At 36.2% G+C, this 27,793-nt stretch overlaps 3 protein-coding genes and 1 long non-coding RNA gene across 4 annotated transcripts; 3 read left to right on the top strand and 1 right to left on the bottom strand.

Annotated features, from left to right (window-relative positions):
- Positions 1-1,496: 1,496 nt before the first annotated feature.
- On the top strand, positions 1,497-24,518 carry LOC140179648 (uncharacterized). The gene is made up of 4 exons (XM_072219004.1): positions 1,497-1,767; positions 2,905-3,016; positions 3,123-3,241; positions 24,119-24,518. The coding sequence occupies exons 2-4, from the start codon at positions 2,964-2,966 to the stop codon at positions 24,445-24,447; spliced, it is 501 nt and encodes a 166-aa protein (XP_072075105.1). The 5' UTR covers positions 1,497-1,767; positions 2,905-2,963; the 3' UTR covers positions 24,448-24,518.
- Positions 7,333-10,825, top strand: LOC112750133 (uncharacterized). Its single transcript, XM_072219003.1, has 4 exons — positions 7,333-7,625; positions 7,699-7,813; positions 7,918-8,031; positions 10,593-10,825. The coding sequence occupies exons 1-3, from the start codon at positions 7,472-7,474 to the stop codon at positions 7,952-7,954; spliced, it is 306 nt and encodes a 101-aa protein (XP_072075104.1). The 5' UTR covers positions 7,333-7,471; the 3' UTR covers positions 7,955-8,031; positions 10,593-10,825.
- On the top strand, positions 14,908-18,340 carry LOC112748249 (uncharacterized). Its single transcript, XM_025796459.3, has 4 exons — positions 14,908-15,200; positions 15,274-15,388; positions 15,493-15,606; positions 18,168-18,340. The coding sequence occupies exons 1-3, from the start codon at positions 15,047-15,049 to the stop codon at positions 15,527-15,529; spliced, it is 306 nt and encodes a 101-aa protein (XP_025652244.1). The 5' UTR covers positions 14,908-15,046; the 3' UTR covers positions 15,530-15,606; positions 18,168-18,340.
- On the bottom strand, positions 18,666-21,162 carry LOC112750132 (uncharacterized). Its single transcript, XR_003175377.2, has 3 exons — positions 20,412-21,162; positions 19,675-19,747; positions 18,666-19,503 (listed from the first exon to the last, which is right to left on the bottom strand). It is a non-coding gene; the product is annotated as an uncharacterized lncRNA (long non-coding RNA).
- Positions 24,519-27,793: the final 3,275 nt, after the last annotated feature.

Here is a 27,793-nt window from a genome sequence, read left to right as displayed (position 1 = left end):
GAAATAAATAATGATTTGTCATATAATCTGAACATAATTGACTATAACTCAAAGTTCACCGTTCATGAAACTAAACAATAAACTTTAAATTTGAGGAAAATATTATGTCATATTCTGAGGTTGATAATACACGAGCAAACATCATGTATGAATAAAAGGCTTGTAAGCAACACCAATATACATTATAGTTGGCATCTAATTTCAACAAAATATTGACAGCTTTACAATCACCTATGCAAAAGACAAAAAATTTGACATAAAAGATATAAGAAACATTTTAAAACAAATCAATTAGTTATTATTTTGGTCAGTCTCAGCATCAGAGGGCATCCCAGGGTCTTCATATAGTACTTCAGTATACCTACATGGGGTGCCAAAAACAAACCAAGAACACATGCATATGTGTCGCTTTGCAGATTTTCATCCATTAGTGCATTTTATGAGAGATGGAGGTACATTATGTGTGACTACAAGAAACCCTCTCGTAGATAAGAGGTTGGTGCTGAAAGATTCTGGAATTCATTTGATCTTAGAAGGGGATGATGATTATGGGGGAGATGAGAGTTCTGTGGAGCCAAGCTTGAAATCTGTCTCAGAAAAAATGGCAGAGTTTTTTAACTCTGTAGAAGATGCATATGACCCTGAAGCTGGTGGTGCAAATGAGTCTGAAGATTAGTGCAAGAGCTAGTAACTTGCCATGCAAGGAAAATTCATCAGGTGTCACAAGTATAATTATTGTTTGTGTTTTATTTGTGCCTCAAATAAATGCCAACTGATATATTGTTTAGCATCCTCATCTTCCATAATGGCTACTCTTGCACTTGTAGTGATATGTTAATCGGAAATGTTTGGTAACAAAAAAAAATCAGCAAAAAACAGCCATAACTTGCTTTAGCATTCATTAATTGTTGCGACAATTAATTAATGCTAAATAAGACAAATTCTGCCTGTTTTTTTTGTCTACCTAGCATTACCTTATGTTAATTCATTTTTCGTTTATTAATTTAGGACTTGTTACTTATATGACGATGGAAAGTAGATCTCGGTTAAGGCTAACAATTCACCCTATAGTAAGTAACTAACAGAAGATTCATGCATCGCACGGAACGCAAAAATCGATTGGCCAGATCAGTCTATCGACTAAAAATATCTTGCAATATTACATTATCATATGACATGAATATTATTTAAAAGGGGATGTCTCTTGTGGCTGAAATAGTTGGGTGGCTAAGGGTGAAGAACAAATCTGAATTGGACATGTGGCAGCGATTGACTTGAATGAATGATAGTGTAACCTTATTAACGACTGTAACTCAGCTAATGATTCACGGTAACATTTTTGGATCTTTAAACAATAGTTATTAACAAGTTAAACATAGGACAAATTATTTGAGACAAATCTGTAAATTTCCAACTTTCAAAGTCAGCAAGATTGGGCAAGTTGGAAGCACGATTGGATGGAGAAGCAATGCAATATTGGAAAAGTGGTAGTGTGAACCATCGAGGATAAACTAGTGTTCCATGTGTTGTTGGTGGCTAAGTCGCGTAAGGCAGTGGGCGATTTCCGGCGTGCAGTCGTCGGCGGGAGCTGTGCCGTAGAGGAGCAGCGGCGTTCGTCGCCTGCTTTGAAGGGTTGCGTTCCTAAGAGGAGCAGAGGAGGTATTCGTCGGCGTCGGAGGCGGGCGAACCGAAGAGGATTAGGGACAGAGTTTCTCGTATACCTTGTCAGCGCAGAATACGTTTCTTCCAACTCCGATTATGGTAAAGGTCAGATTGCGGTGTCTGTTTAGCAGGATAGGAGGCAATACTTCTTTCCTAACTATGTCAGACTGATTAGGCATATGTGAACTTTTAATTTTACTTGTCTTTCAATTTTTGTGGTTTTGTCTTTGCTGTTGTTTAGGGTTCAGTGAAGGTGTGTTCTAGTTTGACCATGCTCACTAAAACGAACAATCAATGTAGGGTCTTATTCTATAAAAGTCATGAAGAACTGTGTTTCCTTTTTTTTTTTTTTTTGGTTTTGTGTCGGGCTAAACTGCCCAAAAAAAAGAGACTAAGTACAAACTAAGCGGGGTATAGAGACTTCTTGTTTATCATCAGCTAAAAGACTAATCACTTCTCTAGAAGGTGTGTCTCAAAAGTGAAGGCCTAACTGTAAATCTAAATTTTTAAGAGCAAGACAATCAGCACATCTATTTTCTTCTCTATAAATATTTACAAAACAAATTTTTCAATTCTTCTGTCTCCAAATATTAATGTTTCTAATCAGAGCATTTGGATGTCTGTTGAGATCTTTTTGCCCATTCAAAGTTGAAATTACTACTTGTGAGTCACATTCCACCACCAATTTTCTGATTCCCATAGTCCAGGCTATCTCCAAGCCTTTGGCAACTCCCCACAACTCAGCCTTATATGCTGACACAGCGCCCAATGAAATAGGAAAACCCACCAATCCATTTTCCCCTCCCATCCCTTAAGAGTCCACCACAGCCTGCTCTCCCCGTTCCCCTTTCCATGGCCTCATCCAAATTCAAGGTAATCCAATCAATAGGGGTAGGGTTCCATCTAATGGCTATTTCTTCTCTTCGATGAGCTTGCATTATTCTTCTTCTCTTCTTGAAAGCTTCTCGGCATGTCTCTACTCCTTTCAAGATCTCCATGTGTGTTTCCGGCGGTCTTTGGTAACCAGTTTCATGCACCTCCCGATTTTGCCATCTCCAGAAGCTCCAGCAAGCAATATTGAACATATCTATCCAGTTCATATTTTGGTTTGCTCCCAGGTTGTTGTTGAAGTTTATGTGAATCCATTTCTGAAGGTTGTTGGCCTTTTGTGGGCCTTCCCATTTTCATAGTTTGCTCCAGGTATTCTGTTATGGTTTTGATCAATTTTTCAGAGCTTTGTAGGTTGCTCCTACCATGAAATTTCCATCCTCGGAGTGTCTCTAGCCTATTCTGTCATCTCCATGTTCCTCAGCAGGTGGGAGGGTGGCTGTTATCTTGTGTACAACTTCTTCAGGTAGAAATCTCCTCAGTTTGTTATTATCCCAGTTTTCTTCATTGTCTGTCCATTCCCATACAGTGCTTTCAAGATCAGTAATATTCTGCATTGTTTCACTTAACAGGTTTGCTGTCTCTTCAACCCAAGGATCAAGCCATAAATTTGTAGACAAGCCATTTCCTATAATGCAGATGGTATTCTCCTTGTATGTTGGCCATAATTTGACCAATTCCTTCCAAAGAGGTGAGTCTGAGCTTCTTGCTACTGGTTGGGCTGTATGAATATTACCATTGCAATGTTTATAAGATATGACTTTTGAGCAGAGAGTGTTAGGTCTTTCTCTGAGTTGCCATAGGATTTTCAATAGGAAGGCGTCATTCATTGATTTTAGCTTTCTTAGACCAAGGCCTCCATCATGTTTAGGCGCACATAGTGTCTTCCAGTTGATGTGGTGCAACTTTCTTTGATTCTCATTATCACCCCGGATGAAGTCTCTTTGTAGTTTTTCAATTTCAAGGCATACACCCCTTGGGATTCTTCCATGTTGCATCTCAAAATTAACGGTTGGGCTTATGACAGATTGGGCAAGAGTAATTCTACCAGCTAGGGATAGGCATTTGCTTTTCCAACCCTTTAACTTGTTTGAACTCTCTCAATGATTATTTTGGAATTATCTTTTCCTCTTCTGTTGTTGTTTATGAGCGCTCCAAGGTAACGTCCTAGGGCATTGCTTTCCTTGAACTCGGATCTTCTTAGAATTTCATTCTTTGTTTGGGCTATGACATTTTTTGAGAACACTATAGATGATTTAGCTTGGTTGACCTTTATGCCTGCTGCCTGATGAAAGAGTCTTAGAATCTCCTTAATATTACTGATTTGCTGGGGGGAAGCCTCTGTAAAAAGCAACAAATCATCTGAAAACATCAAATGTGAAACTTCCGGTCCGTCTCTTCCCACTCTAATGGGATTCCAATTTCCTTTTCCTACTTCTTGTTCTATGTATTGGGATAGTTTATCCATACATATCACAAAAAGATAGGGCAAAATCGGATCTCCTTGTCGAACTCCTCTAGTAGGGGAGAAGCTACGCAGCTTGTTTCCATTCCAAAGAACCTTGTAGCTCACTGATCTTACTCCATTCATGATGATGTTTATCAATTTTGTTGGAAGATTAAATTCCAGTAGTCTTCGGTTGATGAAGTCCCAGCTGATTCTATCATAAGCCTTTTCAAAGTCAATTTTAATTGCCATATAGCCTTTTTTCCTCTCATCTTTCTCATCGAGTGCATAATTTCTTTAGCTATCATTATGTTGTCTTGCATGTTTCTTCTCGGAATGAAGCTGGATTGGTGGGGGGAGATCCTATCATTTAGTATTGGTTTTAATCTTTGAACTATGATCTTGGTGAGGATCTTGTACTAAACGTTGCAGAGAGCTATCGGTCTAAATTGAGATATCAATTCCGGATGTTGATTTTTTGGAATGAGGGCCAACAAAGTAGAATTGGATACTTTGATTAGGTCCGAGTTGTTCCAGCAGCTTCTGATGTGTTCATACGTCTTCTTACGTAGTAGGCTTCAATTGTTTTTATAAAATACAGCTGGAAAACCATCTTCTCCTGGTGCTTTTAGGGAACCTATACTTTGAAGTGCATCCTTGATTACCTGATCTGTAGGGGTAGTTTCCAAGATCCTGCAGGTAGATGGTTCCAAATTAGGTAGTGATATGTTAGTTAAATCAAAAGGAACACTATTTACCTCTTCTTTGTAGAGCTTTATGAAGTATTCTTCAATGTGCTTTTTCAAATGTGTTTCTTCCTCAATCCAATGTCCCTGTTGGTCTCTTAGTTTCAGGATTTTATTTTTTCTTCTTCTGATAATAGTCTTGTTGTGATAAAATTTTGTATTTCTATCTCCTTCTGTGATCCACTGTTCTCTGGACTTTTGAAGCCAAAATATTTCCTCCTTATCGAGTACCTCATTCAGCTCCCTTTGAAGGGAGGATTCAAGTTGTTCCAAGAAGGGGTTGTTTCCGTAGGAATGGTGCCTCTGAATTCCTGTCAGTCTATTCAAGATTCTCCTTTTCTTTCTAAATATATTACCAAAGACTTCTTTATTCCATTTTATTAGCCCCTCCCGAACATTGTTCAGGCTACTCGGGAGTGACATTTCCTCGTCCCAGTGTTGCTGCAGGATGTTCTCATAATCTGTGTGGGTAGACCACTTAAGTTCGAATCTGAACGGTCTATCTCCTCTTCTACTGCTTTCTCCTCCGTCTGATATGAGCAAGGGGTGGTGGTCCGAATTAATCCTAGGAAGGACCTGGACCGTAGCATTCTGATAGGTTAAGTTCCATTTTGAATTGGCCAGCGCTCTATCAAGTCTTTTTAGCATTCTGTCTTGTCATTCACGCTTTGGTCCTCTCCACATTACAACAAATAAGGATTTTCGCAATGGTCAAAAACCGTTGCCGTAGATTGAAAAACCGTTCCTAAAGCTTTAAGCAACGCTTTGGCAACGGTTTTTGACCTGTGGTATATGCGGCCGTTGCCAATGATCAAAGGCAACGGTTTTTTACCTAAGGCAACGATAACAAAAAAACCGTTGCCAAAGTTACTGGCATAGACAACGGTTTTGAAAGAAAATTTTAAACAACGGTTTCGAACCGTTACTCTATAAGCAACGGTTTTAAACTGTTCTCTTTCATGCTCCAACGGTTTAAAACCATAACTGAATAGGCAACGGTTTTAAACTGTTGTAGTTTTATTATTCACAAAGCCAACGGTTTTAAAGCGTTATCGTTGGTGTCATTTTTTGGCAACGGTTTTAATACCATTGCCATTTTATAGTCTTCTAAGACAACGGTTTTAAAGCATTACCATTGGTGTCTTTTTGGCAACGGTTTTAATTTCAATTTTTTTTTAATTATTAGTGTCAATAAATAATCTAAACTACTTGAATAAAGTCACTAAAGAAAAATAATTGAACATTTCCATCAAATTTGACTTATAAAAATTGTTATAAGATCCACAATCACATATTATTTGCTAATAAGAATAAAATGTGTACATTTCCTTATGTTTCTAAAAGAAACAAGACTAATATTCTCACTTGAACATATTCCCAAATAGCTTCTTTATCTTTAATCCCCTTCCAGTTTGTAAAAATTAATGGACAAACATATGAATTCCTTGCCACTATGCCCAATTTGCTCAAGTTGTTTACAACTTCATCAGTAGGACCAATTCTCTCTCCTTCAATATTTAGAGTAATTTCTTCTCTATCTTCCAACTATCTTGCATGAATCTTCAACCATTGTGTAGGTCCTCATGTTTTCTTCACGGTTGTCTCTATACAAAGAGAATAATTAAAATTGTAAGACCCAGAACTTTGAAAAGTCTTATTTTGATCAAGTCTCAAATCATATTGTTATTTATAGCCTTAATTTCGGAAATCATTTTATTAAAGATAATTAAGGCAAGTTTTGATTTATGGGATTTGAGATAAGTTATGATTATTATCCAATTTCACAATTATTGGATTATTTTCTATATTCAGAGTATAAAATTGGTAGTTGTGAAATAATAAGGATTTCTATATGATTTGAATTAAATAATTAATATTTTCAATATTAATACTGCTACTTTGGAAAATAAAGGATTTAATTATATTACTCCTAATTATTTGATTTGGATATTTTATTGAAAATAATTTGTGAAATTGGTGAGCAAATAGTATTTTCTATACATAATTAGTGTTGGATTTAAATTGGGTTTCAATTATTATATTATCCTCAATTTATGTGAAATTACAAAACTACCCCTAGCTTAACCCTAACCCTAATTTTGATACACCATCCCCAAAAACCCTTCTCTTCATGCTGCGCAGCCAACAGTCTCTCCTTCATCCTCTTTGCTGCGCAGATGAACACAAACACACGCACACAGTGAGACCCAAGGGGAGAAAGAAAACGAAATAGAGGGGGAAGAAGGAAAGAGTTCGCCGGTGGGGGAGGGGAGGAGAGCGACGCAGCCGCCGAGCCCGTCACCATGCCGATCACCTTCATCGCCGCCAGTTGAAGAGAGATGTGATGGAGAGAGAGGATCCGCGGAGGGAGGCGTCGCCGTCCCCCTGAGGCCGCACTGTCGCCGCTGCTTCTCCCAACGACGCTGCTGCACGAGCCGGAGGAACTCGTCTCTGTTGGAACCGCCGCACCCAATCCAGCTGCGCCGCCGTCCTTGCGCCGTCGCAGAGCAGATTTGAGGCGAAGGAGAGAGCCGCGATGGGGGAAAGGGTCGCGCCGCCTAGTAGCCGGTCTGCTCGTCGCCGGCTGTTGCCGCGAGCTTGCCGCCGCCGTTGTGAAAGATCTGCCATTCCCTTGTTGCCGCTGGAGAGAGGGAGATCGGAACGAGTAAGGAGGAAGGTTGTGTCTGCCACCATCTGAGCTCGCCGCTGCAGGTGATGGCAAGCTGAAATGCAGCCAGAAGAGTGTTCAGGCCGTCGCAGGTGCCGCTGCCGGACAAGGGAGCTGCGTCTCTGTGATACTGACCGCCGGGAGTGGTTCTGTGACTTCCAGGACCGCCGCCGGAGCCTCTGGCTACTTCTGCCGTCGCCGGAAAACTCTACCGGTAAGGGCTTTGAATTTGGTTTTCATTCGTTTAAGATTCCGGAAGCTTTATCACCTCTGTATGTGGGTTTCAGTTACCAACGCCGGAGTCCGGTCGCTGCTGTCGCTTGAGGTGGCTGCCGGGCTGCCGCCGAACCGGTTCAGAGACCGCCGCTGTTCGGTTCAGCCGTTCCTTCTTCGTTTCGATAAGTATGTTTCAGAAAGCCTCGCGTTAGTATTTCGTTTTGTTTGGTTAATGAATATGAATTTTGGTAACGAGGGATAGAGTCCTGATTATTGTATGTTGCGATTAGTGTTGCTATGGTTATTGTGAACGTGGCTGTGAGCTGAGGTTTTGGTTGCCGTCAGTTCGGGTTGAGGCGGAAAGGACTTGATGAGGCGTTTGGATTATGGAATTGCGTTTTGAGGTAGGGGCGCTTTCCAAAAACTATAGTTTATTATTGGAATTATTACATATGGGTACTGATGTGAGATATTGTGTATTTGGTGATTGTATCTGCCTTATGTATTATTTGATTGACTCGAATGACTATGGATATTGGTTTGGCCGAATTGTTGTGTGGATTGTGAAATGTAATGTTTGAAGTTGATTCTTTAAAGATTTGAAATGAGTTTAATCCGTTGAGGATTGGTTTGAATTGAGTCAATTATTTTGATGATGTGAAAGATAGAATACTCTTGAAATTCAGCCTGGGTTGCTTTAATTGATTTGGTTTTAATAAATGATTTATTGCTGAACCGATTCTTTAAAGCTTTAGAAATGAGTTAAATCGGTTGATATTGAGTTGATTTTTGAAATGGCTTCCTTGAGATATGCCACTGAGGCGACTGTTGGATTTAGCTTGCTTTTGAATTGATTTCTGGTTTTGAGCTGTTGAAAAGGAATGAGAAACGGTTTAGTTGGGACCCGAACCGGGTGGCAAAAGTCCAAGTTTTAGGGGAGGTGCTGCCGAAATTTCTATAGAATCCGAGTCCTTATTTGAAATGTTAATTGGGGAATTTTGAGTTTAATGCCTTTCCTATCTATTTTGAGGATTGTGAAATTATGGCTTCTTTATTACCTTTACTTAGAACAATTAAGAAAGCAATGAAGTTATGCTTTGAAAGAATTATTGAAAAGAGAATCATGATTTATCCTTATTTTCCAAGAAGAACAGTATGTCTTTGGGTACAAGTCATTTGAAAGAGAATTTTGCTTTGAGGCTGTTTTAAAAGGTAAAACGGGTTTATGTTTTTCTCTATTAAACACAAAGATTGTCCCTTGGGAGAGTTTTCGTGATTTTAAAAGGAATTGGATTTCGATTGATGAGCCTCATTATTTTGACGTTTTAAATAAGATTCAAAGTATCTTTTGAACTCTAGTTTAACACAACAAAGATGATTCTCTTATCAGTTTGAAACGCTTCAGATTTAGTTATGGAATTGAAGCCGGTTTTGTTTAAGTAAAGGAAATGGTTTTGAAAGAAGTGAAGATTACGTGACTCGGTTTGGCTTAGATCCTATTTTCTTACTCAAATCAGAAAGCCAATGTTTTAATGATTTTAAAGGAATTTGGTGAAATGAGATATGTTATTCTCCCCTAAAGACTTGGGACTCTGCCGAGAAACTTTTGTTATAAAATCCCATTGTTGGATGGGTGATTTTGAATATCTCAAAGAGGCTTTTAACTTGCCATGATTATGGAAGTTTTGGAAAGAAGATGCCGAGAGTGGCATTGTTTTGAAAGGAGAATTTACCTTGAGTAAAAGTGGCTTATGAGCCTGAGATGATTTGAGAAATGAGATCTTTAAAGCCAAGGCTGAAAAGAGTTGAAACTTGATTTCAAAGTGAAATGAGTCGAGAAAATGATTTATGGCTTAAATGCCGATTTCATGAATTTGATGATTTTGAATGTGGAAGTGTTGTTTTATTGAGAGCCGGAATGGCTGTGTATGTTTATACATACTGATTGGTTCTGGATTGAACCGTGAGCCGGAATGGCTGTGTATGATATGAATATTGGCTGGTTCTAGAATGAACCGTGAGCCGGATGGCTGAGATGGATGTTGATCCATGGATGAGATTGATTGCATGTTTATGCTGAATCATTGATAAATGTGAATGTTGCACTTCCACTATCTGAGATACGAGTTTCCCTGGGTAGTAGCAGTGGCTAGCCACCACGTGCTCCAGGTTGAGACTTGATACTCTGTTGACCCTATGTCGTAAGTGTGGCCGGGCACTGTGAAAGTCCCGGATGAGCTCGCCCCCATGAATATTCACCAGTGATGGTGATGGATAAATATTCACCAGTAAGGGTGATGGATATGGATCATGATTATGATCAAGTTTATGATAAGTATAACTCGAGTTGGGGATGCACGACAGAGGGACAGTCCAATGGTTAGCTACCAGGACTTGTCGGGTTGGCTCTATAACCGACAGATGATATCATCAGCCACTAGGGACAGGCATGCATCATATGCATTTATGTGACATTGTTTGGGTGTGCATATTATACTTGGTTTGCCTATGTGATTAATTGCTAACTGTTCTACTTGTAATAACTGTTTGTTTGTGCTTGAACTTCCTTCCTGTGTTTGCATCTGGGACTCTGTTGGATTGTGGTGATTGGTTGTTGGTTGGATTGTTTGGGCCTAGGGCCGTGGTTGAATTGAGATGGACCGATGGTTGGTTTCGGTATTGTGGTTATGGTTTGGAAATGCGTGAAAGGCTATTTTGGTTCAGCATAGATAAACCGTTTTGAAAGGCTTTTGAGTTTTTGAGAATTGAACTGTTCCTCTTTCAGAAAAGATTTCCGATTCCTCTTTTATTGTAAACCGTTGTTTTTGAAAAGAGGCATAAGACGGTTATTAATCACTGGTACGGTTTATCTTCATGTATCCTATTACAGTAATTCCCAAAAACCCTCTACTGAGAACCCTTTCGAGGATGATGTTCTCACCCCCCTACATTTTTCCCCTTTCAGGATATGGGCGCAGAAGTTACGAAGAGCTTATTTAATTGTTGTTGTGATGCTCTGTATTGTTTTAGTTATGGTTTATTGTACCCTCGCCTTTATCTTGATATAATCTGTAAGAGGGATAGGAATTGTATTGGTTAATGCTTGTAAAGTTATTTATATGTATTTATGTATATATATATGGATGTACTCTTTATGAGTTGTTGTAAGTTGTATGGTATTTATAGATGTACGTTATCGAACGAAAGTATTTTTGGGAGCGGTATCACGGTTTAAAGTTTTAAACAGGCTCATATTTTAGTATTAAATAGTATAAGTGTCGTCGTAATGCCCGAGCTATCAGAGTTGCGCAGCCGGAAGCGTGAGCTTTGGTAGTTAGGGTGTTACATTATGGTATCAGAGCAGTCCTTCCTGTAGAGCCTGAGGAATGGACCAACTATGCTTCAATTGCATACTCTGAGCGTTTGTCATGTATTAGGTCTTGTCGAATGACGAGAATTAGAGCTTGATGCACATGACGGTCTATTGATTAACGATGTTAGTCTTGCATTGCAAAATTCTTTGTATTAAGTTTGGCCGGCTTAATACTAGTGAATTTTGTATATGAAAGCGCTAATGGGTTATCATAGATGATAGACGAGTCTTGAGTAAAGCGAATCACGGGTTTTGAGAACGCTAGAAACTATTTCTCGAGGCTATTCAGTTTTGTGTCTTGAATTTCATTTGAGCCGTCCTGTTCTTTCATGTCCTAACTTGAAGTTCTTGATTGCTGATCCTTTTGAGGAGTAGTTTGATTTTTAAACTTTATTCCTCTATCCACAGGCATTCTTGTTTGATCTTAAGTGCATATGCTTGTTTGAGATCCTTGTTGCATCTACCTTCCTCTGTTTGAGTTCTTTTTTATTCCTGTATTCATTGATATAGCCTTGAACTTGTCTTAAAGCGCTGTGCATTTTTAACTCCTGATTCTGAGTCCATTCTTTGAGAAATTGTTGATTCAGTTTTTCTCTTACTTGACAGTGATCACAGCCAATTTTGAGATTTTATAAATTGCTGTTGATTAGATATATACTTTTCTATATATGAGACTTTGAGATTATTTATACAGTTTAACAACTATTTCTTTCTAATACCTCGCCTGTACTTTTACTGGTTTACGGAATTGCACTTACTTTAAAAGTAGATTTGACTTTCTAGTAATTTTACAATAGTTCCAATGTACATCTTCATTTGATTATGTATTTGGGGTATTTTTCAAAATTCTGGAAAGAAAGGGGATTTCTCGCTTTTATCCCGGTTGAGTTTCATTTGATAAACTTTACTTAATTCATTTTGATTTGAGTTTGATTTAGCCTACTACATGGTTTATGATATTGTTGTTCTTTTGAAAATATTGGACTCATAGCTTTCTTCTTGTAATCAGACTCGCTCCTTCTTAAGCTTTTCACCTCTATGAATGTCATGCGTGATTCTGTTTTTAACTAATCTTTTACATCTTGTGAACATTACCATTGATCTTGGTTTGTCCTCTCTTGTGAATCTCATTCTTATATGAGTTAGTTTGATTCGTTTCAAATTAGTGCATCGTTTATTCTCTCATTATCTCTACAAGAGTTTTTAGTCAAAGAATTTTCATTGAGAAATTACAAATGATTGAGTTGTCTTTTTCTATGACTTTTGTATTCTTTTGGATCAATTTAAAACTTGTTTAATGTTTCATGTCTAGTGGAACTTGTTTGAACTACTTTAAATTAAGATCCTTTCTTGCAAGGCTTGACTCCTTTTTAGTGCATCTTAAACTTCTTGAATGTTCTTCTGAGTTGGTGATTTCAAGAACACTTTTGGAGTCTTATTTTGAACCTTTTAAAAGAATTTTGAATTCTCTTTGAAGAAATATTAAACGGAATTTATTTTCTGTTGCTTGATTGAGATTGAAACCATTGTTCAATTTTGACGAAGTTAATTCAAAGTTGGCAAGCGCTATTTTAAATGAGGTTTTGGAAAGCTCCCTTGTTTAGTGGAAATTGGTTTGTTTGTAACGCACCACCTATTTCCTTACCAGATGGTAAGCAAATTTTTAGCTCGAAATTTCTTTTCTAAAAAGAGTTTGACTTCCTCTTTCACCCTTGCTATGAATGTTATACACGCTTGTTTGAATATGAACTTTGGGAATTTTTGAACAAGCATCTGATTTCTCTTCCGAGTTTTATGAATTACTTTTGGTTAAGTTGTGCACCTAATTATCTTTCTAAAATATTTGAGGAAATATTTTAGCTCTTAGCGAAACTTGTGTGCATTTTGTTTTTAAAACTCTACATGATTTACTTCAACATGAAATTGTATTGAAGTAAAGCCACGATTATGCTTTTGTTATTCTCTTGGAGAATGTTTGTCACTTAACCATTCTTTTAGACTGCGAAGTGGTTTTTCCGCAAGTTTCGGTTCCTTCATGAACAATGTATTCGAAAGTATTTGTAATTGTGCTCTTGAGTTCTGTGAGCTTTGCCTTGGGTTTGAAATATTCTCTTGTGTAAACCTTATACTTCTTCGACTTGGCTTGAGTTTGTTTCAAACTGGTGCGCTGGTTTTCTTCCTATTGATCTATTTCTAGCAAACTTCATTGTTTGAACATCCTTGTTCATCTGGAATTGGATATATTCCTTCAAATCTATGAGTATTGTCCTTGACATTTGTCTCTATTTTTAAGACCTCGTATTCTTCTGAGTAGACTCGAGAATTGTTTTGATATCACGTGCGATCTGTAGATATAGTAACGCGATGCGTTAGTTCTTTAAGACGTGATATGTATATATGGAAGGTAAAGCGGTAGGTGTGTAACGTTATGATGAGTTGTGGGTGTTTTATCCCTTGCAAACGAGCTTGCGGGTGTTAGGCTTATGTTTGGCTATGAGGTTGAAAAGTGCTTGACGGAGTTGGAAAGTTGAAGCCTTGAGGTTGATATGAGATTAGTGTGCGGATGTTAAGCACGTCGTTTTAACCCCATCATGTTTTATAGCCTTCGATGCCTTGCTTTACTATCACATGTTTGAACCATGTCATCTTTGCTTTGTGAACGCCTATCTTATTTGGCACCCTATTTTGGCACCTCAAGTTTTGTGAAACATTGAGGTCATATGACCTTGTACATTGAGCCTATCTTATAACGTTTGCTTTACAATCACACTCCTGCCTTTGTATCTTTATGCATACAACCATCCAAGTATTTGAAAATCGTATATATGTTTATATGTTGAGATATTTTTGCTTCTTTCTTAAATGTGTTCAAAGGTGAACTGTTATGAAATTTCTTTCGTTTTGTATCAATTTTCGAGGACGAAAATTTTTATAAGGTGGGTAGAATGTAAGACCCAGAACTTTGAAAAGTCTTATTTTGATCAAGTCTCAAATCATATTGTTATTTATAGCCTTAATTTCGGAAATCATTTTATTAAAGATAATTAAGGCAAGTTTTGATTTATGGGATTTGAGATAAGTTATGATTATTATCCAATTTCACAATTATTGGATTATTTTCTATATTCAGAGTATAAAATTGGTAGTTGTGAAATAATAAGGATTTCTATATGATTTGAATTAAATAATTAATATTTTCAATATTAATACTGCTACTTTGGAAAATAAAGAATTTAATTATATTACTCCTAATTATTTGATTTGGATATTTTATTGAAAATAATTTGTGAAATTGGTGAGCAAATAGTATTTTCTATACATAATTAGTGTTGGATTTAAATTGGGTTTCAATTATTATATTATCCTCAATTTATGTGAAATTACAAAACTACCCCTAGCTTAACCCTAACCCTAATTTTGATACACCATCCCCAAAAACCCTTCTCTTCATGCTGCGCAGCCAACAGTCTCTCCTTCATCCTCTTTGCTGCGCAGATGAACACAAACACACGCACACAGTGAGACCCAAGGGGAGAAAGAAAACGAAATAGAGGGGGAAGAAGGAAAGAGTTCGCCGGTGGGGGAGGGGAGGAGAGCGACGCAGCCGCCGAGCCCGTCACCATGCCGATCACCTTCATCGCCGCCAGTTGAAGAGAGATGTGATGGAGAGAGAGGATCCGCGGAGGGAGGCGTCGCCGTCCCCCTGAGGCCGCACTGTCGCCGCTGCTTCTCCCAACGACGCTGCTGCACGAGCCGGAGGAACTCGTCTCTGTTGGAACCGCCGCACCCAATCCAGCTGCGCCGCCGTCCTTGCGCCGTCGCAGAGCAGATTTGAGGCGAAGGAGAGAGCCGCGATGGGGGAAAGGGTCGCGCCGCCTAGTAGCCGGTCTGCTCGTCGCCGGCTGTTGCCGCGAGCTTGCCGCCGCCGTTGTGAAAGATCTGCCATTCCCTTGTTGCCGCTGGAGAGAGGGAGATCGGAACGAGTAAGGAGGAAGGTTGTGTCTGCCACCATCTGAGCTCGCCGCTGCAGGTGATGGCAAGCTGAAATGCAGCCAGAAGAGTGTTCAGGCCGTCGCAGGTGCCGCTGCCGGACAAGGGAGCTGCGTCTCTGTGATACTGACCGCCGGGAGTGGTTCTGTGACTTCCAGGACCGCCGCCGGAGCCTCTGGCTACTTCTGCCGTCGCCGGAAAACTCTACCGGTAAGGGCTTTGAATTTGGTTTTCATTCGTTTAAGATTCCGGAAGCTTTATCACCTCTGTATGTGGGTTTCAGTTACCAACGCCGGAGTCCGGTCGCTGCTGTCGCTTGAGGTGGCTGCCGGGCTGCCGCCGAACCGGTTCAGAGACCGCCGCTGTTCGGTTCAGCCGTTCCTTCTTCGTTTCGATAAGTATGTTTCAGAAAGCCTCGCGTTAGTATTTCGTTTTGTTTGGTTAATGAATATGAATTTTGGTAACGAGGGATAGAGTCCTGATTATTGTATGTTGCGATTAGTGTTGCTATGGTTATTGTGAACGTGGCTGTGAGCTGAGGTTTTGGTTGCCGTCAGTTCGGGTTGAGGCGGAAAGGACTTGATGAGGCGTTTGGATTATGGAATTGCGTTTTGAGGTAGGGGCGCTTTCCAAAAACTATAGTTTATTATTGGAATTATTACATATGGGTACTGATGTGAGATATTGTGTATTTGGTGATTGTATCTGCCTTATGTATTATTTGATTGACTCGAATGACTATGGATATTGGTTTGGCCGAATTGTTGTGTGGATTGTGAAATGTAATGTTTGAAGTTGATTCTTTAAAGATTTGAAATGAGTTTAATCCGTTGAGGATTGGTTTGAATTGAGTCAATTATTTTGATGATGTGAAAGATAGAATACTCTTGAAATTCAGCCTGGGTTGCTTTAATTGATTTGGTTTTAATAAATGATTTATTGCTGAACCGATTCTTTAAAGCTTTAGAAATGAGTTAAATCGGTTGATATTGAGTTGATTTTTGAAATGGCTTCCTTGAGATATGCCACTGAGGCGACTGTTGGATTTAGCTTGCTTTTGAATTGATTTCTGGTTTTGAGCTGTTGAAAAGGAATGAGAAACGGTTTAGTTGGGACCCGAACCGGGTGGCAAAAGTCCAAGTTTTAGGGGAGGTGCTGCCGAAATTTCTATAGAATCCGAGTCCTTATTTGAAATGTTAATTGGGGAATTTTGAGTTTAATGCCTTTCCTATCTATTTTGAGGATTGTGAAATTATGGCTTCTTTATTACCTTTACTTAGAACAATTAAGAAAGCAATGAAGTTATGCTTTGAAAGAATTATTGAAAAGAGAATCATGATTTATCCTTATTTTCCAAGAAGAACAGTATGTCTTTGGGTACAAGTCATTTGAAAGAGAATTTTGCTTTGAGGCTGTTTTAAAAGGTAAAACGGGTTTATATTTTTCTCTATTAAACACAAAGATTGTCCCTTGGGAGAGTTTTCGTGATTTTAAAAGGAATTGGATTTCGATTGATGAGCCTCATTATTTTGACGTTTTAAATAAGATTCAAAGTATCTTTTGAACTCTAGTTTAACACAACAAAGATGATTCTCTTATCAGTTTGAAACGCTTCAGATTTAGTTATGGAATTGAAGCCGGTTTTGTTTAAGTAAAGGAAATGGTTTTGAAAGAAGTGAAGATTACGTGACTCGGTTTGGCTTAGATCCTATTTTCTTACTCAAATCAGAAAGCCAATGTTTTAATGATTTTAAAGGAATTTGGTGAAATGAGATATGTTATTCTCCCCTAAAGACTTGGGACTCTGCCGAGAAACTTTTGTTATAAAATCCCATTGTTGGATGGGTGATTTTGAATATCTCAAAGAGGCTTTTAACTTGCCATGATTATGGAAGTTTTGGAAAGAAGATGCCGAGAGTGGCATTGTTTTGAAAGGAGAATTTACCTTGAGTAAAAGTGGCTTATGAGCCTGAGATGATTTGAGAAATGAGATCTTTAAAGCCAAGGCTGAAAAGAGTTGAAACTTGATTTCAAAGTGAAATGAGTCGAGAAAATGATTTATGGCTTAAATGCCGATTTCATGAATTTGATGATTTTGAATGTGGAAGTGTTGTTTTATTGAGAGCCGGAATGGCTGTGTATGTTTATACATACTGATTGGTTCTGGATTGAACCGTGAGCCGGAATGGCTGTGTATGATATGAATATTGGCTGGTTCTAGAATGAACCGTGAGCCGGATGGCTGAGATGGATGTTGATCCATGGATGAGATTGATTGCATGTTTATGCTGAATCATTGATAAATGTGAATGTTGCACTTCCACTATCTGAGATACGAGTTTCCCTGGGTAGTAGCAGTGGCTAGCCACCACGTGCTCCAGGTTGAGACTTGATACTCTGTTGACCCTATGTCGTAAGTGTGGCCGGGCACTGTGAAAGTCCCGGATGAGCTCGCCCCCATGAATATTCACCAGTGATGGTGATGGATAAATATTCACCAGTAAGGGTGATGGATATGGATCATGATTATGATCAAGTTTATGATAAGTATAACTCGAGTTAGGGATGCACGACAGAGGGACAGTCCAATGGTTAGCTACCAGGACTTGTCGGGTTGGCTCTATAACCGACAGATGATATCATCAGCCACTAGGGACAGGCATGCATCATATGCATTTATGTGACATTGTTTGGGTGTGCATATTATACTTGGTTTGCCTATGTGATTAATTGCTAACTGTTCTACTTGTAATAACTGTTTGTTTGTGCTTGAACTTCCTTCCTGTGTTTGCATCTGGGACTCTGTTGGATTGTGGTGATTGGTTGTTGGTTGGATTGTTTGGGCCTAGGGCCGTGGTTGAATTGAGATGGACCGATGGTTGGTTTCGGTATTGTGGTTATGGTTTGGAAATGCGTGAAAGGCTATTTTGGTTCAGCATAGATAAACCGTTTTGAAAGGCTTTTGAGTTTTTGAGAATTGAACTGTTCCTCTTTCAGAAAAGATTTCCGATTCCTCTTTTATTGTAAACCGTTGTTTTTGAAAAGAGGCATAAGACGGTTATTAATCACTGGTACGGTTTATCTTCATGTATCCTATTACAGTAATTCCCAAAAACCCTCTACTGAGAACCCTTTCGAGGATGATGTTCTCACCCCCCTACATTTTTCCCCTTTCAGGATATGGGCGCAGAAGTTACGAAGAGCTTATTTAATTGTTGTTGTGATGCTCTGTATTGTTTTAGTTATGGTTTATTGTACCCTCGCCTTTATCTTGATATAATCTGTAAGAGGGATAGGAATTGTATTGGTTAATGCTTGTAAAGTTATTTATATGTATTTATGTATATATATATGGATGTACTCTTTATGAGTTGTTGTAAGTTGTATGGTATTTATAGATGTACGTTATCGAACGAAAGTATTTTTGGGAGCGGTATCACGGTTTAAAGTTTTAAACAGGCTCATATTTTAGTATTAAATAGTATAAGTGTCGTCGTAATGCCCGAGCTATCAGAGTTGCGCAGCCGGAAGCGTGAGCTTTGGTAGTTAGGGTGTTACAAAAATTACCATAATATATTCAAAGAGACTAAAACATTAATATTTTTAGCATTATATACCATCCCTCTTATCGATTTATATACATTTAATTGAAAAAAAAAAAACTGCTTCATCCATTTAGCCAGATGAATAAAATTCCATAATTTCACTATTGCTAATGATTTATTCCAGCTGCGTAGAGAGAGTTATTTATAGAAAAATCACAGCAATTACAACTCAATGACATATATAGAGAGAGAGAGAGAGAGAGAGAGAGAGAGAGAGAGAGAGAGAGTTATTTATAGCCTAGTGCACCAAGTAAAAGTCACAGACTCTCACAACTGCTATAAGAAAACTAACTATTTAACACTTGAGTCTTGATTTTCTTGTTCGGGTTTTGCTATTTAACTTGAGTCTTGATTTTATTGAAAGCCTAGCTCAAATTAATCAATTCAAGTAAATTAATCGTGCTTATTAATGAAAATAACAAAAAGCCATGTCCTCACATACAACCATTTTCATCATCATGCTCACCGAACACTCTTTTTCAACCCCCGCCCTGCCGCCCCCAAATAATAATTTAGTGAACAAAAGCAACAACATTTCCAAATAGTAATTTAGTGAACAAAAGCAACAGCAAAAGATTAGCAAATCCCACATTCCCATACTTTATTCTGCTCCCTAATCGCAACACCATAATCAGTTAATCATGTCTCATCTCATAATCCAAACTCTAATCACTATTCAAAGGACTGAAGCAAACACAAAAGCAGAAACTCACACACCGCTTTCCTTTCTTCTTCTTAACTCCAACAAAAATGGCCAACACCCAAACACGCCCTAACTAAACAAAAGAAAATCAGAAAAAGACCACTTACCACAGATGACAACCCACAATCAGCTAAGGCAGTGAAGCAGAAGCAGCGAGGTAGAAGCAGTGAAGCAGAATTAAATATAATACTAAGTTCTCCCTCACCTTCATAATGATTTTCCAGTGAACAAAAAAGTTAGCAAATTAAATATAATACTAAGCCTAATGCTAATAATGTTTACTAATAGAGAGAGGGGATGAGGAAAACAAAAGATAACTATTAGGATAAAATTTGTGGAAAGAAGACTAAATAAAACATCTAAACAATTCGGCTACCTGGTGTTTCTCAGAGCAGTACCGCACTTGTCTGTAACTACTGCAGAGTTTATCTCCTTTCCATGTTCCACACCTATTGCAAAAAGCAGAAAAAAAATTCCCATCTTTTAATAAGATGTGCCTAATCAATAGAAGTACTAATACACCAATCTTAATGTGAAAACAGGTCATATATTAGTCATATACAAAGCAAAAATAATAGTAGAAATAATGCACAGTATAGCAACAATAAAAATACAATGTAAGAGCAGCTTGTTCAGGGTATCAAATTAAGTCTGACATTGAAATATAGCAAAAGCATAGTGCTACAAAATCAAAAAGATGGATTGCATGTACTCATGAACTCTATAACTCATGCATAACTCTAGAATGTTACTCCTCATAAGGAAATAGTCACCAGTTATAATCCATCTCCATGTTTACAGTATCTTTAGGGTGGTGAAGTGTGATAATCCATCTCTATGTTTACAGGGAGTGTCATAAATCTTAATTTACATAAAAGTTGCATCACTCAATCACCTAGAATATTATCACTGAGAGAACCCATCATTTAAACTCAGAGAAGCAGTGACCAAAACAGGCAGCATTATACCAAATCAAAATTCAAATCAAAACAGAAACCAAATCAATTAAACTCCAACAACAGTGACCATGGTTGCAGCAAAATGGAGAATTCAAACTCAATGGAATCAAAAACAAAAATGAATTCAATGGAATTCAAAACAGAGATGGCTTACAATAAAAGAACGAGGCAGCAGCAACAGGAGAGGCAGCCCCCTTCTCTCCGGTCCGTGATTCCGGCGACCAGAGGCACGGCGGTACGGTGTGTTCTCCAGTGACAATCGATGGCGGCAGCGGCTCCTCTTTTGGTGGCGACAAGTATGAACGGCGGCTCCTCTCCACGTCCTCGGCGACGGACCTTCGACGGCGACAGTGGAGATCAGACGCGATCGAGCTGGCAGCACAGGCGGCGTCTTTTTTCTCCCCTACGAGCTTCCTTCCTCACGCATCTCTTCTCCCTCGCGACAGCAATGACATCATGGCAGCGGCGGTATGACGGGTTCGACGGAGGCACAGCCACGGTGACGCGACGGTGCGGCTTCGACGGCGTTCGGCTCCTCGGCTTCAGATCTGACGGTGACGTGACCTCCTTCGGCGGCGTGAAGGAATGGCGACGCGGAATAGAGCCTCCCTCCTTCCCTAGTTCTCGCGTTCTCTTCTCCCTCACGTCAGACTCTCTCTCTCTCTCTGTGTGTCACTCCTCCACCTCCACTCTACGGCGACGGCGACGGCGACGGCGACGGCGACGGCGACAGCGACAATGGTGGAACCCTTGCTGGCGCCGTCCCTTCCATCTCTTCCCTCTCTTCTTCTCTGTTTCTTCGCCCTTCTGGTTTCCCCCCTTCGAGCTCCCTTTTCTCTTGTTTCTTTTCTTTTCTTTAAGTTTATGTATGGTTAATTTGGAAATTAGGTTATAGAGTCAGGGTTAAGAAAAAAAAAATTAAAGATAATATAAAGATTTTAATAAAATTATAAAGTAAAATATTTATTCAATGGATATATAATATTTATTCTAAAATTATTTTAATTTTATTTTTTATATTAATATTTGTTATATATTTATAATAAAAATATATAATATTTATTATAAATTTATTTTAACTTTATGTTTTCAAAATATAATATTTTTTATATATTTATAATAATAATAATATATAATATTTATTATAAATTTATTTTAATTTTATTTTTTTAAAAATAATATTTATTATTTATTTATAACAATAATTTTTGAGTATTTTATAAATTTAGTATTTATAGAAAAAATAGTTTATATTTATATGATTATCTGAAATTATTTTTATTGGTATTGTTTAATTTGTATAATTATTTAAATAATATTAAAAAATAGTTGTTTTATAAACAATTGTTGTAATGGTTGTAAAACCGTTCTTTAAAATAGTCAAAGAGAACGGTTTTATTTTGTTACTATAGCGTAATGAAAAAATGAACTTCAACAGCAACACTGTAAAAACCGTTGTTTAAGACCATCTAATAGAACGGTTTTAAAGTGTAGCATTTCGGCAAAGGTTTTAATACGTTTCTTTTGTATAATTCTTTAAACAACAATAAAAAACCGTTGCTTAAATGCAAATCATGGTAACGGTTATAAAATCGTTCTTTAAAATAGTCAAAGAGAACAGTTTTAATTTGTTGCTGTATATTGATAAAAAATTGAATTCAACAGTAACACTTTAAAAAACCATTGTCTAAACCTATCTAAGAGAACGGTTTTAAGGCGTTGCAAAATTTGACATTGCTAAAGGCCATATTTGTTGTAGTGCCATGTGAATCGTGTCCCAACAAAACCGAGGTCAATAAGACCACAGTGATTAATCCATTCCTTAAATTTTTTACAAACTCTGTTATTTGTATCACCCCCTCTTTTCTTTTCAGTTGGATCCTTGAGCTCATTAAAGTCCCCAGTGAGAAACCACGTCTTGTCTAATCTATTTGCAATATTTTGGAGGAGGGGCCAAAGGAATCTGCGATTCTGAGCTTGAGGGCTCACATAAACAGCAATAAGATAACACTCCTCCTTGTACGGAGCCTCAATTTTGGTGTGAATGTATTAAGAGTGAGATTCCAGCTTGGTTATCTTCAAGTTGTCATTGTTCCAACAAATCCATATACCCCCAGCGAAACCCTGTGCTTCTTCTATAATGAAGTGATTGAATCCCATGTTTCTAATAGCATTTCTAGCGTTATCTCCACTTATTCTGGTTTCCATGAGTACCACTATATCAGCCTTGTATTGTTTAAGTAACTCTTTGAAAGTGCGTCTAAAAGCGCTACTAGCCGCCCCTCTAACATTCCAGGATAGGATAAACATATTCATGGGGTGTTTATTGTACTTGCATGTCTACGGCTTCATTGTCTTTGGGCTCACTAATAGATGGTGTTTCGAAGTCCACACCTTCTATTAGGTTTTCAATCTCTTTTTGCATCTCTGTCTCCATGCTATCCTCCTGGTTTCAATATGATTTTTCTGGATCTGGAGGTCTCCCTTCTTCCATAAAATTATGATTTAATTCTGTGCATTGTATCTCCTCTAGTTCAGTACTTTGTGTGTCATCATTTGTCTCATTCCAGTTTTTTCTGTGTGTTTTCTCTACTGGTCTTTCTTGGTTGTGGCTGGAGGTCTTTCCTTGTGTAATCTTAATTGCTTTGTATGATCCTATTGCTTTCCCTTTACTTTGTGCTATTTGTTTAGGTAAGTTCTGAGTGAGAGACCCGTTGTTGTTGTTTTTCTTTAGTTTTTTCTGGTTCTATTGCATTTGATTTTTCCCTTTGTTTTTCTGTGGGGCTGCTTTGTGTGTAGTTTGCTTGTTAGTATCTATTTCTTCCTCCCTTTGTTGTAGTTCTTCCTCTTCTTGTTGGGTCTCCTCTACTTTTAGCACCTTGAATCTGGATGAATTTTCATTTTTCTTCTCCTTTTCTGCTGCTTTGCTTGTGCCTTTACCGTTTTTGTTTCCTTCCTCTGTTGGCTCTCCTAGATCTTCTTTGTTTTTGGACAATCATCCATGGACCAAAGTTATTGCTGGTGTGTTGTATTGTTTCTTTGCCCTTCTCTTTTCTTCTTGCTTCCTCTACCTTTGCATCCATTCCATGAGTGTTTTGCCCTTCAGCTTGCTGCATGCTTGTTTCTTTATGGTTCTCGTCTCTCACCTGTATGTGCTGCCCTCTCTCTGAGTCTATCTCTTTTCCTAGGGTGCATTGTTTTTGCTCATGGTCTATTTTCCCACACAGGAAGCATAACTGATGTATTCCTTCGTATTCAATCTGATAAAATTTACCATTGATCATGTATACTTCCAAGAGTGGTTTGGTTAGATCAACTTCCACACATAATCTAGCAAACTTACCCCTGCATAGATCGAAAGTGTTATAGTCAACTTTGCATGTCTTGCCAATCAGATCCCCTGTTTTTTTTTCAAAATTTTATCATTGTACAGCTCTATGGGCAGGCCGGGAAGTCTGATCCATGCTGTTATCTTGTCTATAAAAGTTAAAAGTGGATTAAAGTTTGGTTCCCAGAGCCTGACTGCTAGGTAGTGATCATATATTTTCCATGGTCCGTCAAGAAGAGCGTGGTCGAGGTCTTCTTGAGCATAAAACTTGACGAGGTAGAAATCGTTTCCCAAGTCGATAACATCAATACCTCCAAATCTGCCCCACATGATCTCAAGCCTTCTTTTCATGACAGGATAACTTATCTTTCTTCCTAGTAGTTTAACAATTAGTGATCTCCACCATGGCTTCCATAGTTCTCTTTCAACCTTTTCACTTATGACGATGTTAAATAGTTCCTCTCCCATATCTTGCACTGTGATATCTGACTTCTCTATGTTACTCTAGTTCTCATTTGACTCGTCTTTTGCAGGTGTTGGGGCTTCTTTCTCCTTGCTGTCCATTCTATTGTCTTCATCTTCCAAAGGATCATCTTTTATGGGGTCAGCTTCGCCTACTCTGGATGAGCCCCTGACCATGCTTGCATATGTTTTCCTTGCTTGTTCTGGCTCCTCCTGCATCCAGTCTTCTACCCGAGGGATGAGCGCAGTAGTTCCAGTGAAACCTTCATTACCTTATCTGACCTTTTTTACACTGCGTTGGAGGAGGTCTTGTTCTTGTTCCGTTGGTTGGTGGTCGACCGGAGTATATTCCGTTCTCCCTAAATTACTCATAAGACTAGGCAGAAAGATGAACGAGTAGAAATTGTACGGAGAGAAAGCTAACGGTCAATTTTCATATATAGAACTGTGTTTCCTTTGCTCCATGTTCAATGTGCCTCTTGGTTTTGTTCCTCTCGGAGTTGTTTCAAAACACAGCCTATCAACTCCCGTGCACCCCGTGTGATTCAATTTTCACCCCGTCTTTTGACAAAAAAATACTCAATTCGGCTTCTGATTTTTTTTTACTGATTAATTTTTGTAAAAAAAAATAATATTGACTTTTTTTAATATAGGACTAATCAATCCCATAAAAATAAAATTTAGGAGTCGAATTGGATATTTTTTTTGTCAAGAACTTCATTGTCTTTTGAGATAATTGTCAGGAGTCATTAGAGTTTTTCTCTAACATATATATTCTTAACACAAGTTTATATTAGAGAAATATTAGAAATTATTAAAATTTATTATTTTTAACTATCATTTGACTGTTAATTTAATTTAATAATATATTTTATCTCATACTTTTAAATATTAATAACTAACTGATAACCAAAAATAATTAATTCTAATAATCTTTTAACATTTTTCTTTATATTATTATGTTAAACTAGGATATTTAATCCCTACGTTTGCACCTGATGTTAACATAATATTTATACAATAAATTAGAAATGTTAACGATTTATTTTCTTTAGCGAAAAATGGGAGTTAGGTTAAACATAACATAAATGCAACAAAAATAATTAATCATCGAATACTCCATAAAAGGTTAGCGGTACAGATATTAAAAAATATTAAGAAATGATTAATCAGAAATAATTTATTCTTTTGGTTAATCATACAAAAAATATTAAGAAAAAAAACCTTATTATGATTTAGGTAACATTTTAATATTTCATAAAAAGTTAGCGTAAAATTTCCATGTTTAGAAGAAATTAATAAACTTTTCAGAGTTTAATTTTTATTAACTACTCTTAAAATTAATAATAAACTATTTAATATAATTTAAGCACACTAATTTATCTATCTATTCTATTATATAAAAATCGGATTTCTGTATTTAATGATGGAGCTGACGTGGCATGCTTCTGAGAGTGTTTTTTGATTTATTTCTTTTAATTATGTAAAGCAAATTAATTATAACTAATGAATAATATCAATTAATTAATTTGATTAGACATTCAAATCTCACAATTTATTATAATTTATATAAATTAATTATTTATAATTAATTATATCAATTAATTAATTTAGTTAATTATATTAATTATTTGATTTGATTTGATTGAAGTAACTATCAAATTATTTTAGTAAATAATAACTATGATAACGAAATGCATGAATTAATTTAATTAGTTTATTTTTTTCAATGTCATCTATTTATACGAGATCATAATATGTTTTTTACTCATTCATTCTCCCTTCTCTCTTTTTTCTCTTTCTCTCTTTCTCTCTTTCTCTCTCTTGTATTTAGGGTACAATTTTTGTAATTTATTTAATTTTTTTATTTTGTTTCTACTTATATATTTTATTTTTTTATATTTTTTAAAAATTTTTATCTATTTTAGTTGCTCCATTATTAGGCGTATATTTTTTTTCTTCTAACTTTTGATTAACAAAAGATATGTATCTTTTTTACGGTATTTTTAAATAATCTTATTATAATTTTATTTGTAATATTCTCTTTTGTCATCTGTACTTTATGTGTTTAAGGAGTTGATTTAAAGTTATAATATAATATATAAAATTATAATATAATTTACAGTATGCTAAAATATTAGGACATTATCGTATAGATATTTTTGGATTTGTCCATTAAATTGTTAATATGAAATATTAGGACTAATTTGGTGCATGATATTTAATTTTAAAGACTAAAATGAGTTACTTGATACAAAGTCAGGCATTAATTTAGTATATAAATAGATAAATAATATTAACCATTAATAAATGCTAAATAATTTATTAATACATTAATTTTTTTATATTTTATCAGCTTTTATTCAAACTTACATATATATGAATCTAATATAATTTATTACATTCATATTACACACAATTTACATAAAATTATTGACAAAGAATATATACATAAATTATTATATATATTTACCCCTTCTTCTAAGAATTAGCTACATATTCATGCATGTTAATTACGGGGGAAAAATAATTCTTTTGATCATCTACTGGAAGCTCCTAATTAATTAAAACTTTTACTATAGAAATTACAATAATATTAATTAATTTCATCCGCCGTATGTATACGATGATATAGATGTTATCCTTTGATTTCTTTCCCTGTATAATGTGTAAAGCATCCATAGATCTAGCGAGAATCTCTTTTGAATTTGTAGGTGAGAATATACCACACTTCTATACCTGACTTACGTTACTATAACATCTGAAAGGTTGTATTTAGGAGAAAGGCTAAAATTTTAAAAAAATAAATTTAAATTAAATTTTTGTATTATGTTTAAAATAAAATATACAAAATTTAGTTATAATTTAATATATGTTTTTAGAATTTCTCTTATTTAACATTTATTTCTATAAGAATTATTTTTTGAAAGAATACAGTTTATAACATTTGTTTTTTTTATTATTTATTTCAAAAAAATCTTAATTACTTAACCATCTTTATTTTTTAAATTCATTTATATATATATATATATGTGGATAATTATATTTTTATTTTTTAATATAATCGATATATTATTAATAATGAATAGTAATTAATCCCTCATATTTTTAATCAAAATATTTTGACGATAGTTTCTATTTATTAATGTTAATGATTGATTGTTTTTTTAAAATAAAATGCATTATAATTTTAGGTTATTTCATAATTAACAATAATGCTTGATTATTTCTTTAAAAATAAATTACATTATGATTTTAGGTTATTTCACAATACATAATTAATGTTCATAATACTAAATTACTCTAAATTTTCTATTTTCTATGGTTAATAGTTAATCCCAAATTGAAAAAATTATGTTGAATTGTTGAATAGTCCAAGTATAATTGAGGTAGTTAATTTAGTTTATTTGTTTATTAGTGTATTTGATCGAAAGCATGAATGATAAATAAGACAAGAAAATAATTAGAAAAATAAAATATTAGTAATTACTTAAAATAAATAAAAAATTAAGTTATAGGGTATTATTTTACTTAAATTATTAATAATTAGAAGAATAGAAAGTCGGTAATTATTTTAAATAGACATTAAATTTAGTTTTATAGTACTAATTTATTTGAATTGTTAATAAAATTTTATAATTTTTAGATTTATATCTATTCAATTTATGTATTTTATTTTATTTTACTTTAGCAGAAAATTAAAACGTGTCTTTTTAATTATTTTTTTAGAAAATATAGTGAAATAA

Source organism: Arachis hypogaea, chromosome 15, assembly GCF_003086295.3.
Source record: "Arachis hypogaea cultivar Tifrunner chromosome 15, arahy.Tifrunner.gnm2.J5K5, whole genome shotgun sequence".
Classification (NCBI taxonomy): domain Eukaryota; kingdom Viridiplantae; phylum Streptophyta; class Magnoliopsida; order Fabales; family Fabaceae; genus Arachis; species Arachis hypogaea.
The sequence above is the reverse complement of the archived record's forward strand: the minus strand, read 5'-3'. Positions and strand labels throughout refer to the sequence as shown.